This window comes from Penicillium taxi (genome assembly GCF_028828555.1).
Source record: "Penicillium taxi strain IBT 34144 chromosome Unknown utg000003l_segment0_segment0, whole genome shotgun sequence".
Lineage (NCBI taxonomy): Eukaryota > Fungi > Ascomycota > Eurotiomycetes > Eurotiales > Aspergillaceae > Penicillium > Penicillium taxi.
The window spans coordinates 1761619-1785034 of NW_026643205.1; the positions used below are offsets into that span (position 1 = coordinate 1761619).

Sequence of the window (23416 nt, forward strand, 5' to 3'; positions counted from 1 at the left end):
TATACCTTGGTATCGCTGTCGGATCCCTTGTGCTTCCACCACCTGCTCAATCAACTTCAAACTTCAGTTAGGGCTTGAAGGCTTTTCTCCTTTATTAGCACTTTCTCGACAAACCAATTTAGCTTCGTTCAGATGATCCAGCCTCTAGCTATGAATCAATCTATCCATGCCCTGATAGGAGGGATATTTGGTCTGGCACTTCATTGGAATGTCTTTATTCACGGCGAGTGGCACATCCACGCTCCAAAAATCGTCATTTATCATCTGGTATACTTCTTATTACTACTGCTTTCCATCACGAACGCATTCTGGATGATTCTAGGATATTTGCTGGCAATAATGTCCAGCATTACAATTTACCGTGTCTTTTTTCACCGACTGAAGTCATTTCCAGGCCCATTTTGGGCTCTCACCACCAAGATCTGGCATGCTTGGAAGTGTCGCCGTGGCCAAAACTTCCTGGTATTGGAAGACTTACACCGACAATATGGAGATTTTGTCCGAACCGGTACGCTTAAATGTATACTCATTTGCTTCATTTGGTCCCTGACAACCTATCATGTGCTTCAGGTCCCAGTGAAATTACTGTTTACCATCCAGACGTTTTTATGGCCATGGACGGGCCACAAGCGACCTGCGTCAAGTCTGACTGGTATGACCTACTGAGCCCCTCGCAGTCTTTAGTCACTGCAAGAGTGAAGGAGACACATGCATTGCGGCGCCGGCAGTGGAACAAGGGCTTTACATCCCAAGGTATGGGCAATTCATTCTTCAAAGGGCAATTCAACTGACGACTCAGCGTTGGTACAATACCAGGACCGTCTTCTTCCTTTACTCAGTCAACTTGAAAACTGCATCGATACCAATATCTCCGTGGGACGAGTTACTGAGGCCAATGATATCTTCTACTGGCTTGGTTTTGATCGCATGGGAGACTTTGTCTTCAGTCGGACCTTCAATATGCTCTCTCAACAACAGTCACATCATATCGTCCTCCTCTTGCAGCGGGCTCTGTCGCTTCTCGGTCCATTAAGTCCTATCCCTTGGTTTATCCATATCGCATTCAAGCTGTGTCCACGTGTGTGGATTCTGCGTGATTGGTATCAGATGGTGGCATGGTGTGAGAGTCAAATGCTTGACCGTCTAAGTGCCCATAATCTAGATAAATGTACCCACAGTATGCAGGACCCAGAGGACCCATCGAAAGTGCCCGACGTCGCGTACTATCTTCTTCAGGATGCAGTGGACAACCCAGCACAGTTTCCATGGCTTACTGGTGATAGTATCTTGGCCATCGTTGCCGGGAGCGAACCTACCGCCGCTGTGATGATCGGGTTGTTCTATGAGTTAGCCAAAGACTCACGCCATACTGATATTATCCAACGGGAAATCGAAGATGTGGATCTGAAAGATCTGCGATCACTGTCACAGCACTGTCCACATCTCGAGGGGTCGATTCTCGAAGCTTTACGACTGTATCCTGCCCTGCCTACTGGCGGAAATCGGAAAACTTTGGCGGATGGTGTCAAGATTGCGGGAGTATATATTCCCCCAGAGACGACGATTGTAGCTCCAAGATTCTGTATCTCTCGCCGTGAGTCAAGGCCCCAGTTCCGATCCACTTTCCGCATGTCCAAGTTCTCGAGATAGAATGCATACTTACCTCTAATACCCGATAGGAGAGGATAGCTTTGAACAAGCAAACAAGTTCATCCCCGAACGATGGTACAAATACCCAGAGATGGTACGCAACAAAGCAGCATTTGCACCATTCGGAACAGGTAAGTCTCGGTATCCCATAGGAAAAAAGACCTATCCCTATCCAACTCTGACCTTTCCAGGCCATCACAGCTGTCTCGGTCGCGCACTTGCAATGAACGACATGCGGCTGATTACAGCAAGCCTGGTCCAAAAATACAAATTTAGCATTCCATCCGGGGAAACAGGGGATCCAGTGTGGAAAGACCTGCGGGACCAGTTTACCTCGAACCCTGGTCGCTTACGGTTGCTTTTCCAATTGCGAGACAAATAATATGGCGTCGGGGAATATATCATGTACCACCCAATTATACCCCACTTTGAATGTGCAATGTGTGATTGAGTGAATCTTGGATATGCGCTCGGCGTCAAGTGGCTCATTTTGGATGGAATGTAAGATACTCCGAGGGGTGGAGGTGAATGGGGCTAGAATTTGAGGAGATTTGCAAATTTATCGTCCGAATAGAAATCTACCTGGTCTACAAGGGCTGATGCCATTCTTAACCAGACTTTCTCCAAGGCTGCTAGCATTCCGAGATTATGGTTCTATTTTGGAGAGGATTGACACTGAAACGACCATCTTGGCAGGGCTGCGTATTTATGTCAGGCGACTTGCGTGTGACACATCTATAAAGCATTGCAGTAGTATGTTACCCTCGTAATGTTACACAGAAATATAATCAGAGAGCTGAAGGTAGACTTCTACATCAAGAATAAAACCTCATTTTCGAGGCTGAGGAAAATCATAGTCATTAGAGAGAAGCTAGAGCGAAGGCTTGATCCCATTTCATTGGAAACCATCAAGGAATAAGTAGTCAAATTCATAAAGCATCGTTGCAGGTCCGAGGTAGTCTGAGTCTGAGCACTAGACAGGCTCTGACAGAGGAATCAGTTAGAACCAGATGATTCCACACTATCCTTAGCTCCACTTTCCTTACCTCCCCTGCGTTTATCTCCACAGCCCTTAGGGAAAGGCCAGCCGTTGATTGTGGGGGTCAACGAAATCCCGAAAACAATCTCCTCTTCACGCTCCTTCAGTTCATCAACATCCCAGTTCGCCCAGACACAGCGGCCGTTCAAGAAAGCAGCTTCTGGGCTGGCCAGCCAGACCATAAACTGGGCAGGCAGCTCAACTATGCAGCAGTAGAATTAGCTTAGTAGAAAGTGTGTCGATCATATGCAGCTTACCAGCATCCAGAGGTAGTTTGTGCTCCACAGGATCAATTCCAGTAGCTCGCAGAATACTGGTATCAATCATGCCTGGGTGCAAAGCAATGGCAGAAACTTTGGGATGCTCCGCTGCCAGGAACTCCATCACCTTAATCAGGCTCAATTTAGAGCTGATGTATGCGGAAAGACCTGTCAGCCGCGAAGCAGGAAAGTCAACAGCGGCCGATAAGGCGATGATTGTTGCATGCTCAGGGTTGACGGTCTTCAGGAAGGCCTGAGTGCAAATCACGCTTCCCTTGACATTGGTCTAAATTTGCGTCAGTATTCAGGCACTTTCAGGAACAGATTAAGGCCAACCTCAAAGCTCTTCCACCATTCCTCCATGGGTGAGTTCGCGATTGTGCCAGGTTTGGCCAGGTATCCTGCCGCCAAAACCAAAACATCCCATTGTCCCGTAGCGGCAGCGGCAGCGGCGATGGCCTTTTCATCAGTAACATCGGCGACGAACACTTCACTCGGACATACGATAGCGCTCTGTGTCTCTCGGAGGGTTGACTCAGTGCGTCCGATCAACACAATTTTCGCAGCGCCGGCAATTTCAAAGGCATATGCAGTCGCACGACCAATTCCACCGCCCTGCACAGGTCAGCATATATGATCTGCAAGTGAAAGCCAAGTTGGGCCTACTGCTCCCGTAATAATCACTGTCTTGCCCTTGGCGCTCACTTCTGGGCGTTTGGGGTAAATGGCCGCGTAAGGCTTATTATGCCAGGTATTGGTGAAGGAGGGAATCCCTGGAGGGTCCATGGTGTAACCTGTAAGACCAAAGGATGAGCTAGACTGAAGAGGAGATGAAACCTGATGAATTACAATGGATCAATCACTGTTAGAAGTTGGCAGATGACAGAAATGTCAAAAGGTGGAGGGTTGAAGAGGTGCAGAAAAGAGAAAGAAGAGAAGGTGAGAAGTGAAGGAAAGAAAGAAAGAGTGAAAAACACTTTTGAGTTTTAAGCGTCAACTCAGCTTTGAGAACGAACCCTCATGGATTATTCACCATTTACCTTTTACTTTGGTATCTGCTGTGCACCCACACCTGTCAGCTTGCTGATCATGGAGAAAACAGCCTAGATTATAACATCATCGTTTATTTCAAGTGCTGTATACTATGAGAATATCCCCATACTCTCCATCCTTTTAATCGCTAACATGGGAGTCAGCCCGCAAGGCATCAAGATGTCCATATGGCTGGCCGTGTTTACGTGCTTAACCAGCGCGATAGTTGGCCTGCGTATCTGGGCAATTCATCTGACACGCAAGAGATTCCAGCTACATGACTATCTGGTGATTACCGCCTATGTAAGTATTATGAGATACCAAAACCAGTCATATTCTGATTGCTATTAGATCAGTGCGTGTGCGATGACAGGGCTAAATTATTGGGCCGTCGCCAACGGGCTAGGAGCTCATACGGAAACATTGTCAAAGCATGAACTCGAGGTTCAGTTTAAGGTAAGAATATAAAACCTTTAAAACTGAACACCGAATAAGTCTGATTTGATACTGATGAACTTGAATACGCCAGATAATTGTTGGATCGAGTATGACCTGGCTGGTCAGCACCGTATGCTGCAAACTCTCCATCCTCACCCTCTATACCTCCCTCTTTCGTACCTCTCGACCAATTCGAATTACCGTCTGGATTGTGAGTGGACTAGTGATTGGGTACTTCGTTGGATTTCTACCTACATTTCTTACGCAATGCCACCCGATTTCCTATCAATGGCACCCAACTCCAGGGGGCTACTGTCGCCCTTTAAGTCACCAGGAGATCGCATCCATCACATTAAACATCATACTGGATACAGCAATCGCATTACTACCCATACCAGCTATCTGGAATTTGCGGATGTCGATCAGTAACAAGCTCACAATAGGAGTGATGTTTGGAATGGGCTTAATGTAAGGCTGTCGATATGAGCTAGTGCATACGCTGACTGTTCTTTAGCGTCGTGGCAGTAATGGTCTATCGTCTGATAATAACTCTGGATCCAAAAACAGCAGCTGACTTTGTATACGGACTGTACAGCATAGGCCTCGTCAGCTTCCTCGAGCTCTGGCTGAGTATTACAATTGTCAGCTTACCTGCGTTGGCACCTCTCTTCCGTTTATATATCGAGCCTGTATTCTCACATAAACGACCAAGTGGCGGTGGCCAGCTTCAGGAAGCACAACATACGATCGGCAGCGAGCCGCGCAAGCGAGTTGGTCCCGATTGTATGTATTCTGATATTGAGTTAGGACGGGGGAATTATTCTGCCCACGTGAAAACCTGCATGAGTTCGAGTCAGAGTGAGGGAGAAGACACTACAGAGCTGGTCAAGGACATGCAGCCCAATGCAATTTCCATGAAAAGGGAGGTGGTAGTTCGGGAGGAGTAAGTAGAATGACTTACAGAGTCGAGCAGTCTCGTGCCAAAATTGTTTGATATCTTAGCCATATGCAAGCAGAGCTATTTATCAATATGAGTCCAGACAGCAAAGAATTGGAAATAATTAATCTCAAGAGTCATGACTGCTGGTACTTTAATATCTTGTAGGTATTTCAAATCTACATTTAGTGGTCAGACTTACAAGATTACCAATCATCATGGAAACAATGAACTTTCGAGATTCGACAGTGCAGCACTGCATAAGTATGATGTCGAGGCGCAGAGATAAGACATTTCTGACCAACGGCATCAAACAAAGACATTAGAACGTTCCAAATGTCCTACCTGGGAAGGTCACGTCATGAACATTTTAGCACCTATGTAAATGCGGGGTGTTCCTCTCTTATTGTTCCTTCTCTTACACAGGTCCTCTACCTAGCAACAATCCTACAATGGCAACCCCTAACGTGATGATCTTCGGCCCCTCAGGCCAAGTAGGCTCTTACGCAGCATTACAAGCTCATGCCTCCGGCGCAAAAGTCTCTCTCGCAATGCGAGACCCCTCAAAATCAATCCCAACTCTAGACGACATCCCCGCAGAAAGAGTCCACGCAGACCTCACAGACCCCGCTACAATCCTCAGTGCTGTAAAGCAAACAGGAGCGACGCGGGCATTTATCTACGTGATGTTCGGCTCACCAGACAATATGCGCGCCAGTATTGAAGCGCTCAAAGAAGCTGGGATTGAATTTGTGGTTCTACTAAGCAGCTTTACGATCGAGGGCGAAGCGAGTGATGTTTCCTCTGACAAGATAATTCCGTTCGTGCATGCGCAAGTGGAGATTGGCCTACAAGAAGTGTTTGGAAAAGAGGCATTCGTCACTGTGAGAGGGGCCTTCTTTTCTAGTAATTCGCTATGGTATAAACAGGGCATTTTGAGCGGGGAGGTGCTACATGCTAATCCTGGTGCTGAGTGGGATTTCATTGCACCGGAAGATGTAGGACGTGTTTGTGGTGCCATCCTTGTTAATGGCGCGCAGGAGCATGCTGTTGGCTTGGTTGGCCCGGAGAAGATGTCTACCGAAGAAGCTATCGGGCACATTGGCCGTGTCTTGAATAGACAGATTCGAATCGTCAAGTGCTCGGAGCAAGATGCTATTGAGGCACTTGTTGCTGGTGGCATGGCGATACTTGTTGCTCAGTGGTTTACTGATTCTGTCTTACATGATGCAGGGGCCTTTTTTGTTGCTCCTGATTATACGGCTGCGAGTGGGAACGTTCAGAAGTACACACAGAGTGAACCGGTGGGGTTCTTGCAGTGGCTTGAGGAGAACAAAAGCAAGTTTGATTAGGGTATTTGAGAGGAGACAGATCACGGATCTTTGTAGGGTTCTTCCCAGATGAGGCGACTCTAAATTTGAAATTCCTCTGTATCCGTGCCCCCTTAATCAAGGTATCCCCTTACCTAGGTCTAGGCGCACCAACAACAGTACATAAGTGCATGCCTTCGCTGAGCGGGCGGTAGATAAGCCCGGCGAATCACTTGTCACAAATAGCCAGGGGGTAATAGACCTGAAATCAAATTTATAGACAATACATAAATGAGACTAAGTTTAAAGAGGTTTATGACTTGGAGATCAATTTTATATAGTCAACGCTATCCAAGACATGTAAACTACAAGTTGTGGTGAAACAGGAGCTGAGTACGGTGTATAACGATTTACAGTAAGAAAGCTGGTGAGAGTTCTAGAAAGAACACCCCTTAGAACAGTCGACCTTCGAACCTATCATATCCTCTAATTTAATTTTAGGGCGGCCGATCTCATTAGCTCGAAGGATTGATATGTCCCACATAGTACTATATCCCGGCTATGAACATCTGGGGCAGTTCTTTTTGGAATACACGCGTCCACGGGAACTAGACGTTGACTAGTGAAAGTGCTAAATAAGTCACTAGTGCTACTAATATTGATATTGTGTGAGAGGGAGATGATGCCAGATTCCAGGCGGCAATTAGTCAAAGTCTCATCTCCACTTGGTCAATGCTTAAACGAGATGACGTGGCCTCGTATTCTGCATAATCGCATATCCGTTCTTCATTTACTGAGGATATAGAGACAACTTTATCAAATGTTCCATAAATTCCTTTTTTATTGGATTGGTTTCTCATGGGAACAAGTAATTGTGATTAACGTCGATGTTCATGTATTGCTGACGTGGGTAGAACGATCACTTCCTAATTCGGATCTATAAAACATCCTCCGAAAAACAGAAAAATCAGGAGATCGAAAATCTCATTTTCGCTTGTTTTTTGTTTGTTTTTTCCCGTCTTTTAGTCATCTTAGTACGAATATCGTACTTTCACTTTCATGTTATGATTTAAAGTCGATGAAATCAAAAGTCTATGTTCAAGTTTGTTCAGAGAAGGTAATGAAATCCAGAAAAATCAAAATCAAAAAAAAAAAAAAAAGAATGGACAAGAATTAGAATGAAACACCAAGCACCAAGCACCTTACATCCCTTGAGCACATGCAAACTCAGAGGTATATTGCTATTCAGAGATATTTTTCCTATATTCCTTTTTTTTTTTTTTTTTAACCGATAGTCAAGATGAAGGTAGCAGTAGAGACACAGCTACGAGTAGCAACATCATCGGGAAGCTGGTATGACTCGGAGCATGAAGAATCGCCAGGAGCGCAGGTGACAGTGGTGCAGCTGGTGTCAGAGATGCTAACGGCGAAACCAGCATCGACGATAGGATCACTCTTGTCAAGGTTGATGGAGGACATGTCCCACCAGATGGTAGGTTCTCCGAGGGTGTATTCGAATTGGAGGACACTGCTCTCCTCGGTGGAGGTGGAGACCTTGATGGAGATACCGCCACCATCGGAGTTGATGCGCCAGTCCTCATTGTAGGAGCCGCCGCCGCTGGAGAGAGTCTCCATCTCGTTGGAGGTGTCGGAGGTGGACCAGACGTAGAGAGACTTGTCCATATTGTTGACGATAGTGACACCAGACACGGCAGTGGCAGTGGGAGAGGCTACAACAGAGCTGGAGGGAGTAGCGACAGAGCTGCTGGGAATTGCAATGCTGCTGCTGATGGGGGTGGGGACGGAAGTGCCAATGGCAGTGACAACTTCATAATCATAAACAGTCACAGTGGGAGGAGCGCCGTGGTTGTGGCGGTGTCCAATGAGGGGATGAGCCGAGGCAGCAACGGCGAGGGTGGAGATGAGAAGAGTCTTGAGGAAAGCCATTTTGATAGATGAAAATTCAAGAAGATCTGTTGCAGATAATGATTGTCGGATTTAATTGTTAGGATATTCCGGTAACTGGAATATGAAAGGACTGGATTTGTGTCTGGTCTACAGACAGTGGGAAGGATTGACTTGAATGGAGGCACGGCCTTCGATTCGATAAAAGAGAGTATGGGGAAAGAGGGTGAGGTCGTAGAGACTGTACAGATCTTAAGGATAGGAGACAAAGAGAAGAAGAAAAGAAGAGAAAACAGCAGGCCAGTCTCCTTTATGTATGTGGCATAGTGGAGTAGGGAGTGAAGGGAAAAAAAAGAAAAAAAAAAAAAAAAAAAAAGCAATAAATTGAAAGAAAAAGGGACGAGGCGCCACGCGACGGGGAATTGGTTCCATCTGGTTCCTGGGCCGCCTAGAGGTCTAACGCTTTAATTAAGGGTTGTGGTTGGCCAGGTACCTGAGGAACAGCAGGTCTGCCTAACCTAAGGCCTTGAATGGCACCAGGAACAGTTCAGTATTTCCCGTTGGATCCCTTAGGGCTGTTGAATTGGTAGCCAATAGGGGGAATATAGTCAATTATTGACGGTGGAGCCCAATGGTCTGGATCTCATAATTCGTGGCCCAGTGTATGCCCTAGATGTGTTTGGCAGTGAAGTGGGGTTGAGAACAAGAAAAAAAAGCCCTAGAAAAGAGGAGTAAACAGTGAGACAGCACATCCGTGAACGCCGCGGCTTGGTATTTCTCGTATCAGGACTAGATGTTCCAACTTTGCTTTCAAGAGTAATAGATAATCAGATTCCATGAATAAGATTGGCTGGCTCATGGAAATTGATCACACATGGAAATGAAATTGTGTTGATTTCCATGGAAGTTGATGTTCCGATCCATGGTTGTCATCATCTATAAAAGAAGATGCAATACTTTCCTATTCAGTCTAGGTTGGCCCTGGAGTCAACGGCATTTCAGTTTAAATTCACTAACCTATTTTGGCCATATTTGATTTATCACATAGTGGGTTCTAGTAGTATTTGTTGCCACTTGAATTAATACCGAAGAACTGCCTGCCGAGTTTTCCTCGGCTGAACTTCGCTAGCAATTATCTATCCTACTAATTATCATAAACATTTCTTATATGATCGGAGTCTAGAACATTGGAAGGATCTGTAGAATCCTTCATAAACTAGCTAGCTTTGCTAAAGTAGATCCGATAGCGTTGGCAAGAAACCCCTCATATTGCCTAATTTGGGAGTATCTAGTTGTCGATCTGCAGGAATAATCGAGTAATCAAGGTATTCCATAACTACTAAATAATTACACGTAGAGCACGTTCCAAATCGTCTGACAGATTTAAAACCCCCCGCACTTCTTCGTATTCGCTGACACCATATGCTACACGTTCCAGATTCTTCAAAGCCTCTCGTGTTCTAGATCTATCAATTTCTTCAATTCCTTCCAACTGTTTCCATGAAGAACTAAGAACTTTAATGTGCTTGGTAGGTATCACAGAAGTGCTTGACCGCAACTTGTCTGATTCCCCGGTCGACATTTTCAACTTTATACCCTCATAATATGACAAATTTTCCATATGCCGAATTATAAATGGCCCTGGAGCTCCGATGTTTCCGATGTTTCCGATGTTTCCGACGTTTCCAATGGGCCTTGATACTCCGTAGTGATTTCCTTTGCTCTTTCTCTTTAGTATGAGGCTTGCTTATCCTGAAATTCTTTGTTCTTCGGCTCCATAAAGATCTTTCTCTCTTTCCTGTCAAAGGATACCATCCTGCAATAAATGCAATAAATGCAATCAATGGTATTTCAAAGTTCAAAATTCTTCGAGGCTGTATGATAAAGAACTGTAGTATGGATCATGAAACCCGAAAAAATAAGTAATTTAAGTACTTGGCCCGACATCCAGATGTCAATCAATTTACTCCGTGTAAGACCTCGAGATAAAAACAACGAACAGCTTACTTTCCCATCTGACGTTGCGTTTAGGTTATTACTTTGTGATTGAAAGTAATCAAAACTAAACGACTATACTCTTTAGTAGCCGTGGTGGGGCTTCATCAATCTGGAACACGGGGTATAGATTTGGGGCCAATAGTTCCCGTCACTACTATATCTGGATGACATGTGTTTATTGTGACGAGGTGTACTAGATCTTGGAATGGTGAAATGAATGATTTTAAAATACATATAGAATGGAGTATGACCCTACTCAATCTTGATAGACTTTGAGCGGATGCGATCTCTGATAGCCAACAACTTGCCGAGAATACGGCCCTTGAGAGTCTGAGCACCGAGGGCAGCTGCTTCATCTGCAGATACGACTCGTCGCACCAATATATTGAAGATGGTACCAAACGAGAGTGCAATCACAGTACTAGTCAGGATGATTACGTTGTAGGGCATACTGAAATCAGGTGTGGGCAGCGGGAGAAGAAGGCTGGTAGAACGAATGTAGACGGGCTTGTCTTCGCCGTTCAGAATGCGGATGACAGAGGGTGCAACATTGAACCCTCGGTTGGCATCTGGTGGGTACTCGGTGTAGCGCAGAATCGCCTTCTCAAAGTCATATGTGAGGGTGACCGTAGAAGCAGCCGGGACGGATAGTGCCAGTTCCAGCTGATTGCCGCGTTCACGGTCGATGGCCGGTCGATAGAAGGTCTCGCTGATAAGATCGTCAGCACGGATCTCCCGTCGTACGCCATCGTGGCCGCGAATGGTGGCCTGCAATGTGTGGATGTATGGTCGGATGAACCATGGAAGTGTTTCAAAATAGATAAAGTCCACTGCAGTGGTATTAGACGGGTTGTCGAAGATGATACGCATGCCACCGCGTCCTTGGCCGTGACCGATAATAGTTCTCTCGGCATGCAGAATGGGCACCTCGATTGGGACGTGAGAGTTCATGGTTTGTTCAGGTACCATGAGGTCAAAGGGTTCAGAAGCCGGCAAGGTAAAGCAACGACTGAAGCCATCATCTTTCTTGGCTTCAATGGCACCGTCAGAGGTAAATACGGTTCGTTCATGTGGAACTCGGAGACAAATAGATTCGACGCTGGAGCCATCGGAGTCTGTAAGAGGGCATGCACCGTTCAAGGGGCGTCCAAACACTTCTTGCAGGCTCCAAGGCTTCTCGGTCACTGTCTCCAATGGATAGCAGGTATCCTCTGAGTTATAAGGTTTCGATGTATCGCAGACTAACTGGTCATTCGGGACAGGGCGAGGAATTGGGTTATCTAAACGATTCTGTAAGCAATTCGTTCATGAATCTACGTAGTAATAACTTACCTCGAGGTCGCTTCGACCGTTCAATATCCAAAACCATGTCCACCGTCTGCTCAATCTGGACAATGCAATCGCCCTCTTCTGGGCAGATTGGTCGCATATCTACAGACATACTCTGCCATGCTGCATCGAATAGTTTGTGGCCATCAAACAGGCTGGAAATACCTGTTTTACCCTTGCACGGGAGCAGCTTTAAGAACGGTGTCAGATTCTCTGTGCAAACAACCTCTCCAGGTAGAGTTCCATGGAGGAGGTGTAATCCATTTGCATCAGAGTGATCCCCAGTGGGTTCAAATGACACCACCGGTCGAGTCGTCCGAGTCGAGTCCACGAAATTCAGCGAAGCACAGAACAGTCCAGATAGGGACTGGGTTAGGGTGATCCATTTCGCAAATGCTCTGGACATGATATGTTAGAATACTCGGCAGGAAAGGGATCAAGCTATCACATACTCATCATCATCATTGGCATCAATCCATGCCCATAGTTCTACACCAGTACCGCCTTCCTTACTGCCATCCCATGGCCGTGGACCCCAGCTTCCAGCATCCCACCTCCCTGTAGTAAACCGTAAGTGAAGCTCTTTGGTGTGTGCATGTTGAAGAATCTGGCCCAAAGCACGTGGGAAATATCGGAAATGTTGGTTGTCAAACGACTGCTGAGAGGTATTGCTCCGGAAGTTGAACGAAGCTAGAAGGGAGGATTGAGGAAGGGGTTGGAGGAGGAGTTGTTCATGGTATTCTGGTGATGCTGATACATTGGAGCTCCAAAGCGAGACAGCAAGTGCCAGTAGTAGAGTAAATAGTGAGGGGACCGTCATCACTTCATGCCGGAGCTTGGTATGCGCTGGCCCCTAGTACATAAAATGATTATTCGAGGTCTGAATCAAGGCGGGGAAGCTTGGATCCACGATAGGGATCAGGTCCGATGGGCACAGTGGTCACCGGAGAAAACCCTGGGGATAAATTAGCGATCTGGACATCGGTCGCAAGCGATTTGTGCGAGATGCGAAGTCTTGCATGAAGCCCACCTGTTATGTTAACTGACGCTCCTCACCGCCCTCACCGCCTTGTTAGCACCAGCATCAAAAAACCTCACTTCGCAATGTTCATTCAAGCGCTCGCATCATCTTGTCGCATTTTTCCGTTTCTACTCTTTTGACGAATCGGACCTCAAAATGGCCGCTGAACAGAGAAAGCTGCTCCAGCAGCTCATGGGCAGTAAGTGCAATTGCTTAAATGCTCGAATAAAGCTTCAAGCTACTCTACCCATTCCGCCGATATGAGCTAACAACCACCTTTCTTTCCAGCTGCTCCTGGTATGAGCACCAAGGGTCATTCCACACTTTCAGTCTCGGATCCTAAAGTCTGCCGTTCATTCCTGGTGGGAACCTGCCCCCACGACCTGTTCACAAACACAAAGCAAGATCTCGGCCCATGCGCCAAAGTCCATAACGATGGATTGAAGTCTGAGTACGAGGGCTCAACTCCCTCGCAGAAGGCAAAGTGGGGGTTTGAATTTGATTACGCTCGCGATATGGAGGGCTACATTGGCGACTGTGATCGCCGAATCGAAACGGCGCAGCGCCGACTGGAGAAAACCCCAGAGGAGATCAAACAAGCAAATGACCTCGTAGGTCTAAATCCCTCCTATTTGACACCCCACTGACTCCCCAAATAGCACAAACAAATTTCGGACCTGTCCAAGACTATTGACACACTCCTCCTTGAAGTGTCCATCCTCGGCGAGACCGGCTCAGTCGCAACCTCGCTTACAGAGATGCACAAAATTCGCACTCTCAAGCTGCAAAAGGAAGCCTCCGAGCGCGATCTCAAGAACTTGCAAGATACATCAGGACCTTCCGGCCACCAGAAACTGCAGGTTTGCGACGTTTGCGGTGCGTATCTGAGCCGCCTCGATAACGACCGTAGACTGGCCGATCACTTCTTCGGCAAGATGCACATGGGTTATTCGGAGATGCGCAAGACTTTCAAGAAGCTTAGCTCCGAGCTGAAGGGTCGCCGCCCACCCTCTCGTCAATTTGAGGATGATGATCCGTACGCTGCAGGAAACCGTAATCGACCTCCCCAAGCTAATGAATACCGAGCTGGAGGATACGGAGGCTATGGAGGAGGAGGCTACGGCGGAGGAGGCTATGGTGGAGGTGGAGGCGGGTATGGTCGAGGTGGACGAGGCGGCCGTCGCGGTGGACGAAGCCGGTATTGATCATCCCATCTGCCTCCAGTACTTCGATCTCTTGGTTTTCGCATAGCACAGGAGTTTTTTTATTTTGGTTGCGGGTGGAACTTGATTGCAATGCCAAGTACAAGTAACCCACCACGCGCTTCCTAGTCATTTTCAATATTCCCCTTCTACTTTTGGTCTTCTAAGTACTAAAACAAAATATCATGAAACTTAAAGAATTCTCAACTACAATCATCATTGCTTAATTCTAGGAAATGACTATTTGGAAGAAAATACTTCAGAGAAGTGATTTCTTCTACTGGGGTATCTAAATAAACGAATGAGAATGTTGGATGACTTAAAAGCATGAATTCATTTCAAATGATATCGCATTTTACGGGCAGTTGCAGACCGTTAACGATTGGCCGTGGGTATCCCATTCCACATCCCATAAATCCCCCCGAGGAACCTGAGCATCCTAAACACCAGACTACCATGCAGTTCCTCATCCCTAGTAACCGAAAAAAAAGCATGAGTAGAGAAACCAAACAGCCCAAATAGAGTGTAGGGTTGTCAGTAGGAAAAGACTAGACAGCTGCCTGAGCAGCGTGACCATTCGCCTGGATCTCAAACAATTCGTCCATAAGCATCTGATAGTTGGTGGCAGCATCGGGCTGTCGGATCAGGATGTCACGAACGACCTTCAACTGCGCCATGTCCACTCCGGGTGCTGTCTTGAGAAGTTGTTGAATGGCCGGTGCGTTCACTTGTTCGCCTAGTACGTGAAAGGCAGCAGGAAGTCCACTCAATGGCTGCAATGGTTGGTATTGGCCGTAGGGGACTGGAATCATAGGAGCAGGTGCAAGGGAAGATGGAAGGTTTGCTGTAATTGAGGAGGGTTGTTGAGGTGTGGCTTCATGGGCTGTGAAGGGACTCGCGGAGACTGCTGGCTCCAAGCTGGTCCGAAGAGAAGAAGGTTGGACAGATGGTGGGTTGGATTCACTGGTCTTGATAACGAAAACTACAAGCAACATTCGTTCGTGGATAGGACCATCGAGGGAATTGTTTTCCAAGAGCTCGATGAACTCTGGTTTGACAGTGCCGGACTCAATAGGAACTATATAGGTGTCTTTCACAGCTGCCAACGGGTGTTTGCCAATCACACCATATCTCTTGCGAACCTGGAAGTAATTGAAGAGTTTGTTGAAACCTTCACGCTCGCTAGGGTGTTCGGGACTGCTGATAGCAATCACAGATACGTCAGTCGATGAACTAAAGCGCAATCCGCAAAGATAGTTGCTGGCCAGTTGAATGTCAATGCGGCCATCAATAAGCAATGTCTCTGGCACAAGCTGGCTCCATGGAATCCGTCCACTCAAATCTGCGCCTGCAACATGCTTAGCCGAGGACATGAACTCAGATACAGGGAACATGATGACTTTGCCCCGCCAGACAGTGCCGTCTTCGTCGAAATCTTTGGGCGAATAAGGAGGGGAATCGGGTTCATCATCACGGAGCAGGTTGTCAATCTCTGCATCCGCCTGGGTCTTGCCACCGCTAATGTCTGGCTCTCGAATGTTGCTGGCAAATTCAGGGAAAACATGGTCATGATGTTCACCTTCAGGAGGGGGACTCCGGTTCTGTCCTTCTGTTTCCCGAACCAGCTTCGGCGTTACTGGACTTTGGCCAGGGCTATCGGCCGCGTTTCGCCGAGGCACAGTGGAAAAGACGGATTCAGTTGCTGCGTGAGTTTGGTCTTCAATGAGCTCATCCCCCTTGTGCGTTCGTCGGATTCGGGGGCCCTCTTCTTCGATGATAATATGCTGCCGCTCTGCTTCACGTTTAATCTCGGCGTCCTTCTGCTGTAACTCCTTGCTAGCCATCTCTTCCGACTTCATTTTGGACAGCGAGTCCGGAGAGAGACTACCTACTAATAAACGATCCCGCAGAGAAGGATTCTTCTTTACGTTGAAAAGAATCGTTCGCAATTGCAACTTATATGCTTCAGTAGGTTCGCCTGTCCGTTCGCAGAAAGTGTGATACAAGGCATCTTCAATGGATAGACCAACTTGGATTGCCACAGCCTCCGTTGATTGTGCTGCAGGAGTCGAAGCTGGACTCTTATTTTGAGCCCCGGCGATCTGTTCTACGAATAGTTTGACTAGAGCTGAAGCTGCACTCTTACGAGCAGGGATCTCAAGGTCTTCCACAGCACCCGTGGCAACAGTGACAGGGGCAGGGACATTAACAGCGACAGGGACAGCGACAGGGACAGCGACTGCAACAGGAGACTCCGTCTTAACCGTTGAGGTTCTCACTGCGGTCGACTGTGAAGAGGTTCGCTGGTGCTTCACCTTAGGTTCCTGTGAAAACAGTTAGCTGAATCATGACTTCCGTGGTGGATATGAAGCTTACCATCTCTGCCACTGGAGTCTCTTCCAACTTGCGCTTATTCGTGCTAGAGCGTCTAGACTCCGTACCATGGCCATTCTGCTCTAACTCAGCGGGAGCAGGTGTGACTGGAGCGGGGGAATGGCTAGTGCCAGGAACAGGTGTAGGGCCAGGTGTTGCAGATGTGCCAGTCGGAACTGGGGTACTAGGCTCCATCTTACTCTCACTTGGTCTGTTCTTCCGGCTGCTGCCTTTCTTGCCGCCCTTTTTGCGCTTCTTTTTCTCCTCTAGCTCCCGACGGCGTCGCTCGGCGACTTCTTCCCAGGGCTTCTCACCTTTGGCGATCTTGTCCAGTAGGACTCTATGGTTCTCGGGTCGACATTGTTCGCAGTAATAGTGATCCGGCTCATGGCCTTTGGCGAACACAAGCCCCATACAATCATTATGTTGCCATGCTGAGCACATATCGCAGCAGATCATATCCCGCTCGACATCCTCTTCTTCTTCATATTCACCGCAGATGCATCGAATGATCTCCTCTTCATCGCCGTCACCTTCGCCTTCGCTGGGTCCGGGGGTGGGTTCGGCGGAGGCTTTGCTGGATTTGTCTTTCGGGCTTTTGCTCTTTCCTTTCTTAGTGGGGGCATCTGGTAGCTCGAGGTTTTTGTGTTGACCTTTGGTAGCTCGGCCTGAGCGGCGGGGTTCTTCTGGTGTCGTAGTCAGCTTGTTGTCCTGTAGGTCACGTCTGATCCGAGCCGATGCCTTTTTTCCATGCTTTGGTCGTAGAGGCATTGGTTTTTGGGACATTGGTCGTAAGGACGCTGCTCTGGGGTTGTACGATCGCTTACCAGCCATGTCAAAAAACTTTGCTTGGGAACAAGAGAATTACAGACGTGATGAAAGACAAAGTGTCTTCGTTTGCTCAAGTGTAGGAAATGTGGATGCGCGCTTGCAACCAAACAATTGCCAAAGTCTCTACGTGCTCAAAGGGGCTATGAAGTATACACAAGAGAAGAAGCTGCACAACAGCCCTTGTGCCTGGTCCCACACTAATGCTTGACCCAAGGCTTGCCCTCTATCAAGGAAAAAAAAATTGTCTGTGAAGTCTCTCTGCACGGATGTGGGGGATAAGAAAAACACTCCAATCGTTCCAAGTCGTGTTTGATGAATCTTGCGATCCCTTGCTGCGCGTCGCGACTCCTGGATTAGGAGCGGGGTCGTTGGAAATATTCGAATTGAGAAATCCTTTTGAGGTTAAGAAGCTGAAGGGGATCGCTGAAATGAATACTAAATTGCTTGCTCATACAGATACAAGCGCGATGATTTCAGAGATGGGTGAGTGATGACGGAGGGAAGAGAGAATCAGAAGATCAGGAAGAAGGAACCTCGGGTGCAGTTGTGTGGCTTATGGATTATGTTATCCAGTCACGTGCTTTCACCAGCCACGCGCCCTTGAATGCTCTAATGGAAGGAGCTTCTCCAAACTCCCCACTTGTTGAGAGCAAAAAAAAAAACTACTACTTCTAATGACCGTACGCAGTACCTGAACCAGACCCTAATTTCTATTCATACACCCTCTACCATCACTCTATCGATATCTCAATATTCCCAGCCGAACTTCCCTCCATATCTGACATCATGACGGACGTGCGTTCGCTTCTCCGGAATGAACTAGCTTCGCGCAAGGCTACATCGCAGCCAAATACTACTGGAAACCGCGTCAGTAAGAAGCGCAAGGTGGAAAATGGCGATGGTATCATGCGCAAAAAGCTCCGATCAAATGGGCGGGATGCTGTCCAGGTTGCATCAGACGCGCAGGCTGCTCAATCTCCGCAGACCGAGGACACCATGCAAAATGAGGCTTCTGAACCCATGGAGGAGAATGAAGATGTCGGTCCAGAATTACCAGTGGAAGAACACGATATGAGCAACGCGTCTGCAAAACAATTAAGTCCGTCTCCGGTACCTGCCGTACCACTACAAGAAGCGGTCAATGAAGACGAGTGGGCCGCATTTGAACGAGAGGTAGTTGAACCAACCAAATTACCTCCCGCTCAATCCGTTATTACGGCCCATGCTACAATATCCGCGGCACCTATAACTGCGGCTGAGCTTGTTGCACAGCAAGAAAGAGATAAAGCCACAACTCAAACACGTGAAGCCGAGTTGGAAGGCGAACGTGAAGATGCGGCACGACTTATGGAAGACGAACTTGACGAGATGGACCAACTTGAAGAGCGGGTACGAAAGCTGAAACATAGACGGGATGAGCTACGGCAGAATACAATGGATGCAGCTCGAGACAACCCTACGGTTTCAGAAGAACAACAGGCAGCAGTGGATAGCGAGAGTGAAGATGATGAAGAGGAAGATTGGGATGATTGGCGATTCAAATGATCGCGAATTGAGGATCGAACTGAGGATGGCGATGTCAGCATCAAATGTCTTGTAAGGAAGATTGTTCTTTTAATCTACTGTGATACCCCCCAAAAAAATGAAGAGCACATTCTGCAATCGCATAAACCTTGGAATTTTTGGCGAATCTTAGTTGATCTAATGTTCCCAATGGCACTTACCAGTTCTTGCCGTGAATGTACTTACCTAGCAATTCCTGGGCTTTAGCATAAGCCTGGCACTTGTCTTTCAAATGTTTAGTCGAATTCTGCGTCGAAGTTGAAGCTCCTCTCGCTTCTACTCGGGAGCTGTAGACAATTTCCAGACTTGTCACTTACAGTAGATAGATTTACGGCTTTCAATTTATGTAGACAGCCCAGGTAGCTTTACATTCCGTTTTTTCCTATTTCAGGGCCCGCCGCATTAACTATGATTATCATCAGGTGATGGATAAGTCATCGTGATTGGCTAAAGTTCACTCAGTCCATACCCAAAGGAGAATTCGGCTCCACCATATACTACTAGACTACTTGTGACCTTTATCCTGTTGTATTTCCTTATTATTTCTCTAAGTTTAGTTTACATTTATGGTCCTTCATTCTTGTACCAAATCAATATAATATCAAGACAACTAATCAGGGTACTTGAGAATCAAGTCGCTCCTGCTACTTCGGGCAGGAACGGAAGTTTACTCAGCTCAGTGAGCTTCTGTAAGACTTAGAGGTGTGCTCAGCTTTACTCAGTGAGAAAAAGCAGCAAGGGAATGAGCACTCATAATAGGAACTCCAAGAACTGGTATAGGTAAGCCCTACCAAGCATTCAATCATGCATGTAATTGCAATTTATGCTTATTCGGTGTCTCGCTTTTCTTCCGCTGCAGTCGATTTTGTGTCGACATCCATGTAACTCGATAAGCTATTCTTTCGGACGATCATGGCCTCGGCAACGACAGCTTCACTTTCTCTGAGAAGCTGTTTGCTTCGGGAAAGATCTCCCTGGTGTCGGCGTTTATCTTCTGAAACAATTCTCTCTCGCTCTGCAAGAGCCTTTGCACGTTTCTCGCTCTGAATCCGGTTCCGATCTTGTTCTTCGTAATACTCGGCAGTCTGCATCTGTTCCGGAGGCGGTCGAAGTGTTGAAATGTAGGTTTCGATCAAGGGGTTTCGCACTTTTTCAGGAAGCACAACGTACCGAATATCTGAGATGATCATTGTTGGAAGGCTGTCGAGATTGGAGGAACGGTTAAGAGCATGCAGCGGGGCGGACTTCAACAAGGCTGAAAGATCTGACTTGCGTGTACTTTCTGGAAGCTTGGATCGAGAGATATATTCGTGAAAGAGCTTTTGGCGATTTTTGTCGTCGAACTCGTACTCCTTCATTGCTGGTTGTCTTCGATACTTGCGTTTGAACTCCGGCCAGTACAGCTTGGGTGTCGCATATTGCTGGAGAAACTCTAAGTACTGCAACTTGGGGTCCTTCTTTTCTTGGGCCTGGATTTGAGCTTCTTTGAGCTTGCGGATTTGCGTCATGCGATCTCTGTGCCACTGCTCGAAGAAAACTTTGCGGGTTTTCGGCTCCACTGCGGCATATCTGGGATCGTTAATGAGCTTTTTGTCATAAGAGACCTCGCGCCACGGCGAAAAATGGTCAATTTGGGCTTCTTCGAGTAGGTGACGGAAGTCGTTTTCAGCCGCTTTGTCAGTCTCAGCTTTGATCGAAGCCAGCCTCTCATTCTCCAACCGCTGAGCCTCTTCATTCTCGGCTTTGGAGATTGACAACGTCTCATCTTCAATCGTCTGATACTCTTCATCTAGACCGCCTTCTTCTTCCATCTCTGCAAGTTGCCATGCCATATCTTCCTCTGTGAACTCGAACTCAGGAGCCTCACTCTCAGCCCGTGCACGCTTTGACGGCTGAACTTCGCCCTCATCGTCGTCGGCTTCGACCTCTTCATACTCGTCGCTATCTTCGGTGGCCTCCCCACCTTCGTGTTCTTCGAGAGATTTGGTCAATTCCTTCGAACCTGGTGTGGGATCTCCAGGACGCAAGCGGTCATGCTTGATGACGGTTTCTAATATCTCTTCTGGAATCTTCCAATAACTTTCCTTGGTCTCGGTGTTGTGAACAAACCGTCTTCCAAGTGTAGTTTTCACGAGAATCCATGGTTCACAGTCAATATTGCGGACAGAAACCGGTCTGTCTGGGCCACGGCGCCGTCTTCGATCGTAGCGGATATTGGGCCTTCTGTGAGTTGGTCCACCTTGTCCACCTCGAAATATTTTCCATGCTGGGCCTCCCTGAGACTCGCCAAGTTTGTGTTGAAATTGGCTATGCGCTACCTGAGGCGAGTTATATCCTTGAGACTGGTGGTGTGACTGAAATGGGTGATGCGGTCCCTGTGTCTGATAATATTGTCCTTGAGACTGGTCATACTGATGTGTGCCAGGAAAGTAACCTGCTTGATAATAATCGGCAGGACCAGCGGCATTTACAGGTAGGATGGGATGAATTTCTTGTATTCGAGGCCTTGTGTATGTCGAATTCTTTGTAACCGAATTGTAATAATATTTATCACCTAGAGAGCTATAATTTAGAGAATTCATTCCAAGAAAAGCGAGGGTGCACCTACAGACCTGCTGGCGATGTATGTTCCGTCCAGTCTAGAGGTAGAGGTGGAGGAACATCAGATGAATTAACCATATTGGTGATTGGTAAATATGAGGGGAGAGCGTTGAGTTCAAAATTGGCAGTTGTGTGCTGAAAGAGAAAAGAGGAAGATGAAATGAAATGAGATGAAGCTTTGGTGTGGTGAAAGTGGTCCGAGCGTTAGGCGGATGACAGAGAGGACGCGCCAGGGCGAGTTGCCTGGAACTTCCTGGAGCTCATCAACCCCATCACTCCTTCATCTGCTCTTCTTCATCTACCCTAATTACTCTAGCTCTCCATATTTATCTGATTTCCTCTTTCTATCCAAGATGTCTCGGCGATATGATTCCCGGGTGAGTTGATAGCCCCCCAGCCTTTATGTTGCAGCTCCCGTTAACCAATGACGCTATTGGACAGACCACCATCTTCTCTCCGGAAGGTCGACTGTATCAGGTCGAGTATGCTCTCGAAGCTATCTCGCACGCTGGTACAGCTCTAGGTATCCTAGCCAAGGATGGAATTGTCCTTGCGGCTGAGCGAAAGGTTACTAGCAAGCTGCTGGAACAGGATACTTCCGCTGAAAAGCTCTACACAATCAACGAGTACGTCCATACCTCACTGGTCAAGAACTATGGGGCCTATCTTTGGCCTTCAACTATGACCATGAGCTAATAATTGGCAGTAACATGATTTGCGCTGTGGCTGGTATGAACGCCGATGCTAACATCCTGATCAACTACGCCCGTCAAAACGCTCAACGCTATCTCCTCACTTACAACGAAGACATCCCTTGCGAGCAACTCGTGCGCCGACTGTGTGACTTGAAGCAAGGTTATACCCAACACGGAGGTCTCCGTCCGTTTGGTGTGTCGTTCATCTACGCCGGATGGGATCACCTCCGCCAGTTCCAACTGTACCAGAGTAACCCTAGTGGAAATTACGGCGGCTGGAAAGCTACAAGTGTCGGTGCGAACAACGCGAGTGCACAGAGTCTGCTCAAGCAGGATTACAAAGAAGATTCGACTCTTCAGGAAGCCTGTGCCATGGCTGTCAAGGTTCTGAGCAAGACGATGGATTCGTCAAAGCTTAGCAGCGAGAAAAGTAAGTTTTTTTCCTGGGTCCTCAATAGCTGCACGAGACTTGCATCTTGTACAGTTCTGTATGCTTCAATTCTTCCTAGTACTGACACGCTGTTTCTCTTTACCAGTCGAGTTCGCAACGGTGGGCAAGACCAAGGATGGCAAGATCTACCACCACCTATGGACCGCTGATGAGATCGACGCACTTCTCCATGAGCAAGGGTTGGCCAAGGTTGACGATGAGCCCGAGGCCGGTGACATAAAATAGAGATAATATATTTTTCCGACTGCCCTTCAGACGCTTGAAAATCAAGAGCTTACACTCCTACCCATATCTCTGCGTCACTTCAATATGTTCAATTTTCGTACGAGCAAGTGTCTTATGCTTATTACTGCAGTGGTTGCCCAATTCCCGCCCGTGACGTGGCATACATTCAAAGGCTGGTTCTTCAAGCCCAATCTGGTGGTCTAATGTGACGATGGATGTTTGTTGGCTCAAATAGACTCGTACATGTAGTCTGGCACAGGTACTGTGTGTAGCTGATGTTCCTGTGCCGCTGGTGCCAATGCTTGGGCACTTGGAATTGTAAATTTTCCTGAGGTCTGATCATGCCAGCGAAGGTGTGTCAGGCGTGGTGCGGATAATTTATATCTCGTTGACCCCGTTGACCCCGTTGACCCCGTTGAATTCTTTATCACTTTCTCAAATTTTAGCCAGGCTTTTCTTACAATCTATCCAGGTTCCAACCCCTATTAGAAAAGAGCCCCCTTGCCCCCCTGCCCTTTCTATTCAAGCGACCCCAAATGAGGACCTACCTAGGTAC

The 23416-nt window shown here is 47.4% G+C and overlaps 11 protein-coding genes across 11 annotated transcripts; 6 read left to right on the top strand and 5 right to left on the bottom strand.

Annotated features, from left to right (window-relative positions):
• Positions 1–150: 150 nt before the first annotated feature.
• N7495_004122 (cytochrome P450) lies at positions 151–2032 on the top strand (the record flags this gene model as incomplete). The annotated part of the gene is made up of 5 exons (XM_057206773.1): positions 151–508; positions 571–753; positions 800–1594; positions 1680–1781; positions 1842–2032. The coding sequence occupies 5 exons, from the start codon at positions 151–153 to the stop codon at positions 2030–2032; spliced, it is 1629 nt and encodes a 542-aa protein (XP_057064453.1).
• A 591-nt stretch (positions 2033–2623) lies between these two features.
• Positions 2624–3735, bottom strand: N7495_004123 (SDR family oxidoreductase; the record flags this gene model as incomplete). The annotated part of the gene is made up of 5 exons (XM_057206774.1): positions 2624–2634; positions 2697–2891; positions 2947–3235; positions 3286–3564; positions 3616–3735. The coding sequence occupies 5 exons, from the start codon at positions 3733–3735 to the stop codon at positions 2624–2626; spliced, it is 894 nt and encodes a 297-aa protein (XP_057064454.1).
• A 399-nt stretch (positions 3736–4134) lies between these two features.
• Positions 4135–5366, top strand: N7495_004124 (uncharacterized protein; the record flags this gene model as incomplete). Its single annotated transcript, XM_057206775.1, has 4 exons — positions 4135–4284; positions 4333–4437; positions 4511–4887; positions 4934–5366. The coding sequence occupies 4 exons, from the start codon at positions 4135–4137 to the stop codon at positions 5364–5366; spliced, it is 1065 nt and encodes a 354-aa protein (XP_057064455.1).
• Positions 5367–5808: 442 nt separating this feature from the next.
• Positions 5809–6708, top strand: N7495_004125 (NAD(P)-binding protein; the record flags this gene model as incomplete). Its single annotated transcript, XM_057206776.1, has 1 exon — positions 5809–6708. One exon carries the CDS (start codon positions 5809–5811, stop codon positions 6706–6708), a length of 900 nt encoding a protein of 299 aa, XP_057064456.1.
• A 1242-nt stretch (positions 6709–7950) lies between these two features.
• N7495_004126 (putative antigenic thaumatin domain protein) lies at positions 7951–8613 on the bottom strand (the record flags this gene model as incomplete). The annotated part of the gene is made up of 1 exon (XM_057206777.1): positions 7951–8613. One exon carries the CDS (start codon positions 8611–8613, stop codon positions 7951–7953), a length of 663 nt encoding a protein of 220 aa, XP_057064457.1.
• Positions 8614–10821: 2208 nt separating this feature from the next.
• Positions 10822–12718, bottom strand: gpi16 (GPI-anchored transamidase subunit GPI16; the record flags this gene model as incomplete). The annotated part of the gene is made up of 3 exons (XM_057206778.1): positions 10822–11849; positions 11902–12296; positions 12351–12718. The coding sequence occupies 3 exons, from the start codon at positions 12716–12718 to the stop codon at positions 10822–10824; spliced, it is 1791 nt and encodes a 596-aa protein (XP_057064458.1).
• A 357-nt stretch (positions 12719–13075) lies between these two features.
• On the top strand, positions 13076–14124 carry N7495_004128 (LUC7 domain-containing protein; the record flags this gene model as incomplete). The annotated part of the gene is made up of 3 exons (XM_057206779.1): positions 13076–13118; positions 13208–13530; positions 13579–14124. The coding sequence occupies 3 exons, from the start codon at positions 13076–13078 to the stop codon at positions 14122–14124; spliced, it is 912 nt and encodes a 303-aa protein (XP_057064459.1).
• Positions 14125–14669: 545 nt separating this feature from the next.
• On the bottom strand, positions 14670–17265 carry N7495_004129 (uncharacterized protein; the record flags this gene model as incomplete). The annotated part of the gene is made up of 2 exons (XM_057206780.1): positions 14670–16445; positions 16498–17265. 2 exons carry the CDS (start codon positions 17263–17265, stop codon positions 14670–14672), a joined length of 2544 nt encoding a protein of 847 aa, XP_057064460.1.
• Positions 17266–18111: 846 nt separating this feature from the next.
• Positions 18112–18870, top strand: N7495_004130 (uncharacterized protein; the record flags this gene model as incomplete). The annotated part of the gene is made up of 1 exon (XM_057206781.1): positions 18112–18870. The coding sequence occupies one exon, from the start codon at positions 18112–18114 to the stop codon at positions 18868–18870; it is 759 nt and encodes a 252-aa protein (XP_057064461.1).
• Positions 18871–19715: 845 nt separating this feature from the next.
• N7495_004131 (uncharacterized protein) lies at positions 19716–21567 on the bottom strand (the record flags this gene model as incomplete). Its single annotated transcript, XM_057206782.1, has 2 exons — positions 19716–21442; positions 21501–21567. The coding sequence occupies 2 exons, from the start codon at positions 21565–21567 to the stop codon at positions 19716–19718; spliced, it is 1794 nt and encodes a 597-aa protein (XP_057064462.1).
• Positions 21568–21842: 275 nt separating this feature from the next.
• Positions 21843–22860, top strand: pre9 (proteasome core particle subunit alpha 3; the record flags this gene model as incomplete). The annotated part of the gene is made up of 4 exons (XM_057206783.1): positions 21843–21866; positions 21931–22115; positions 22196–22614; positions 22721–22860. 4 exons carry the CDS (start codon positions 21843–21845, stop codon positions 22858–22860), a joined length of 768 nt encoding a protein of 255 aa, XP_057064463.1.
• Between the last annotated feature and the right edge of the window lie 556 nt (positions 22861–23416).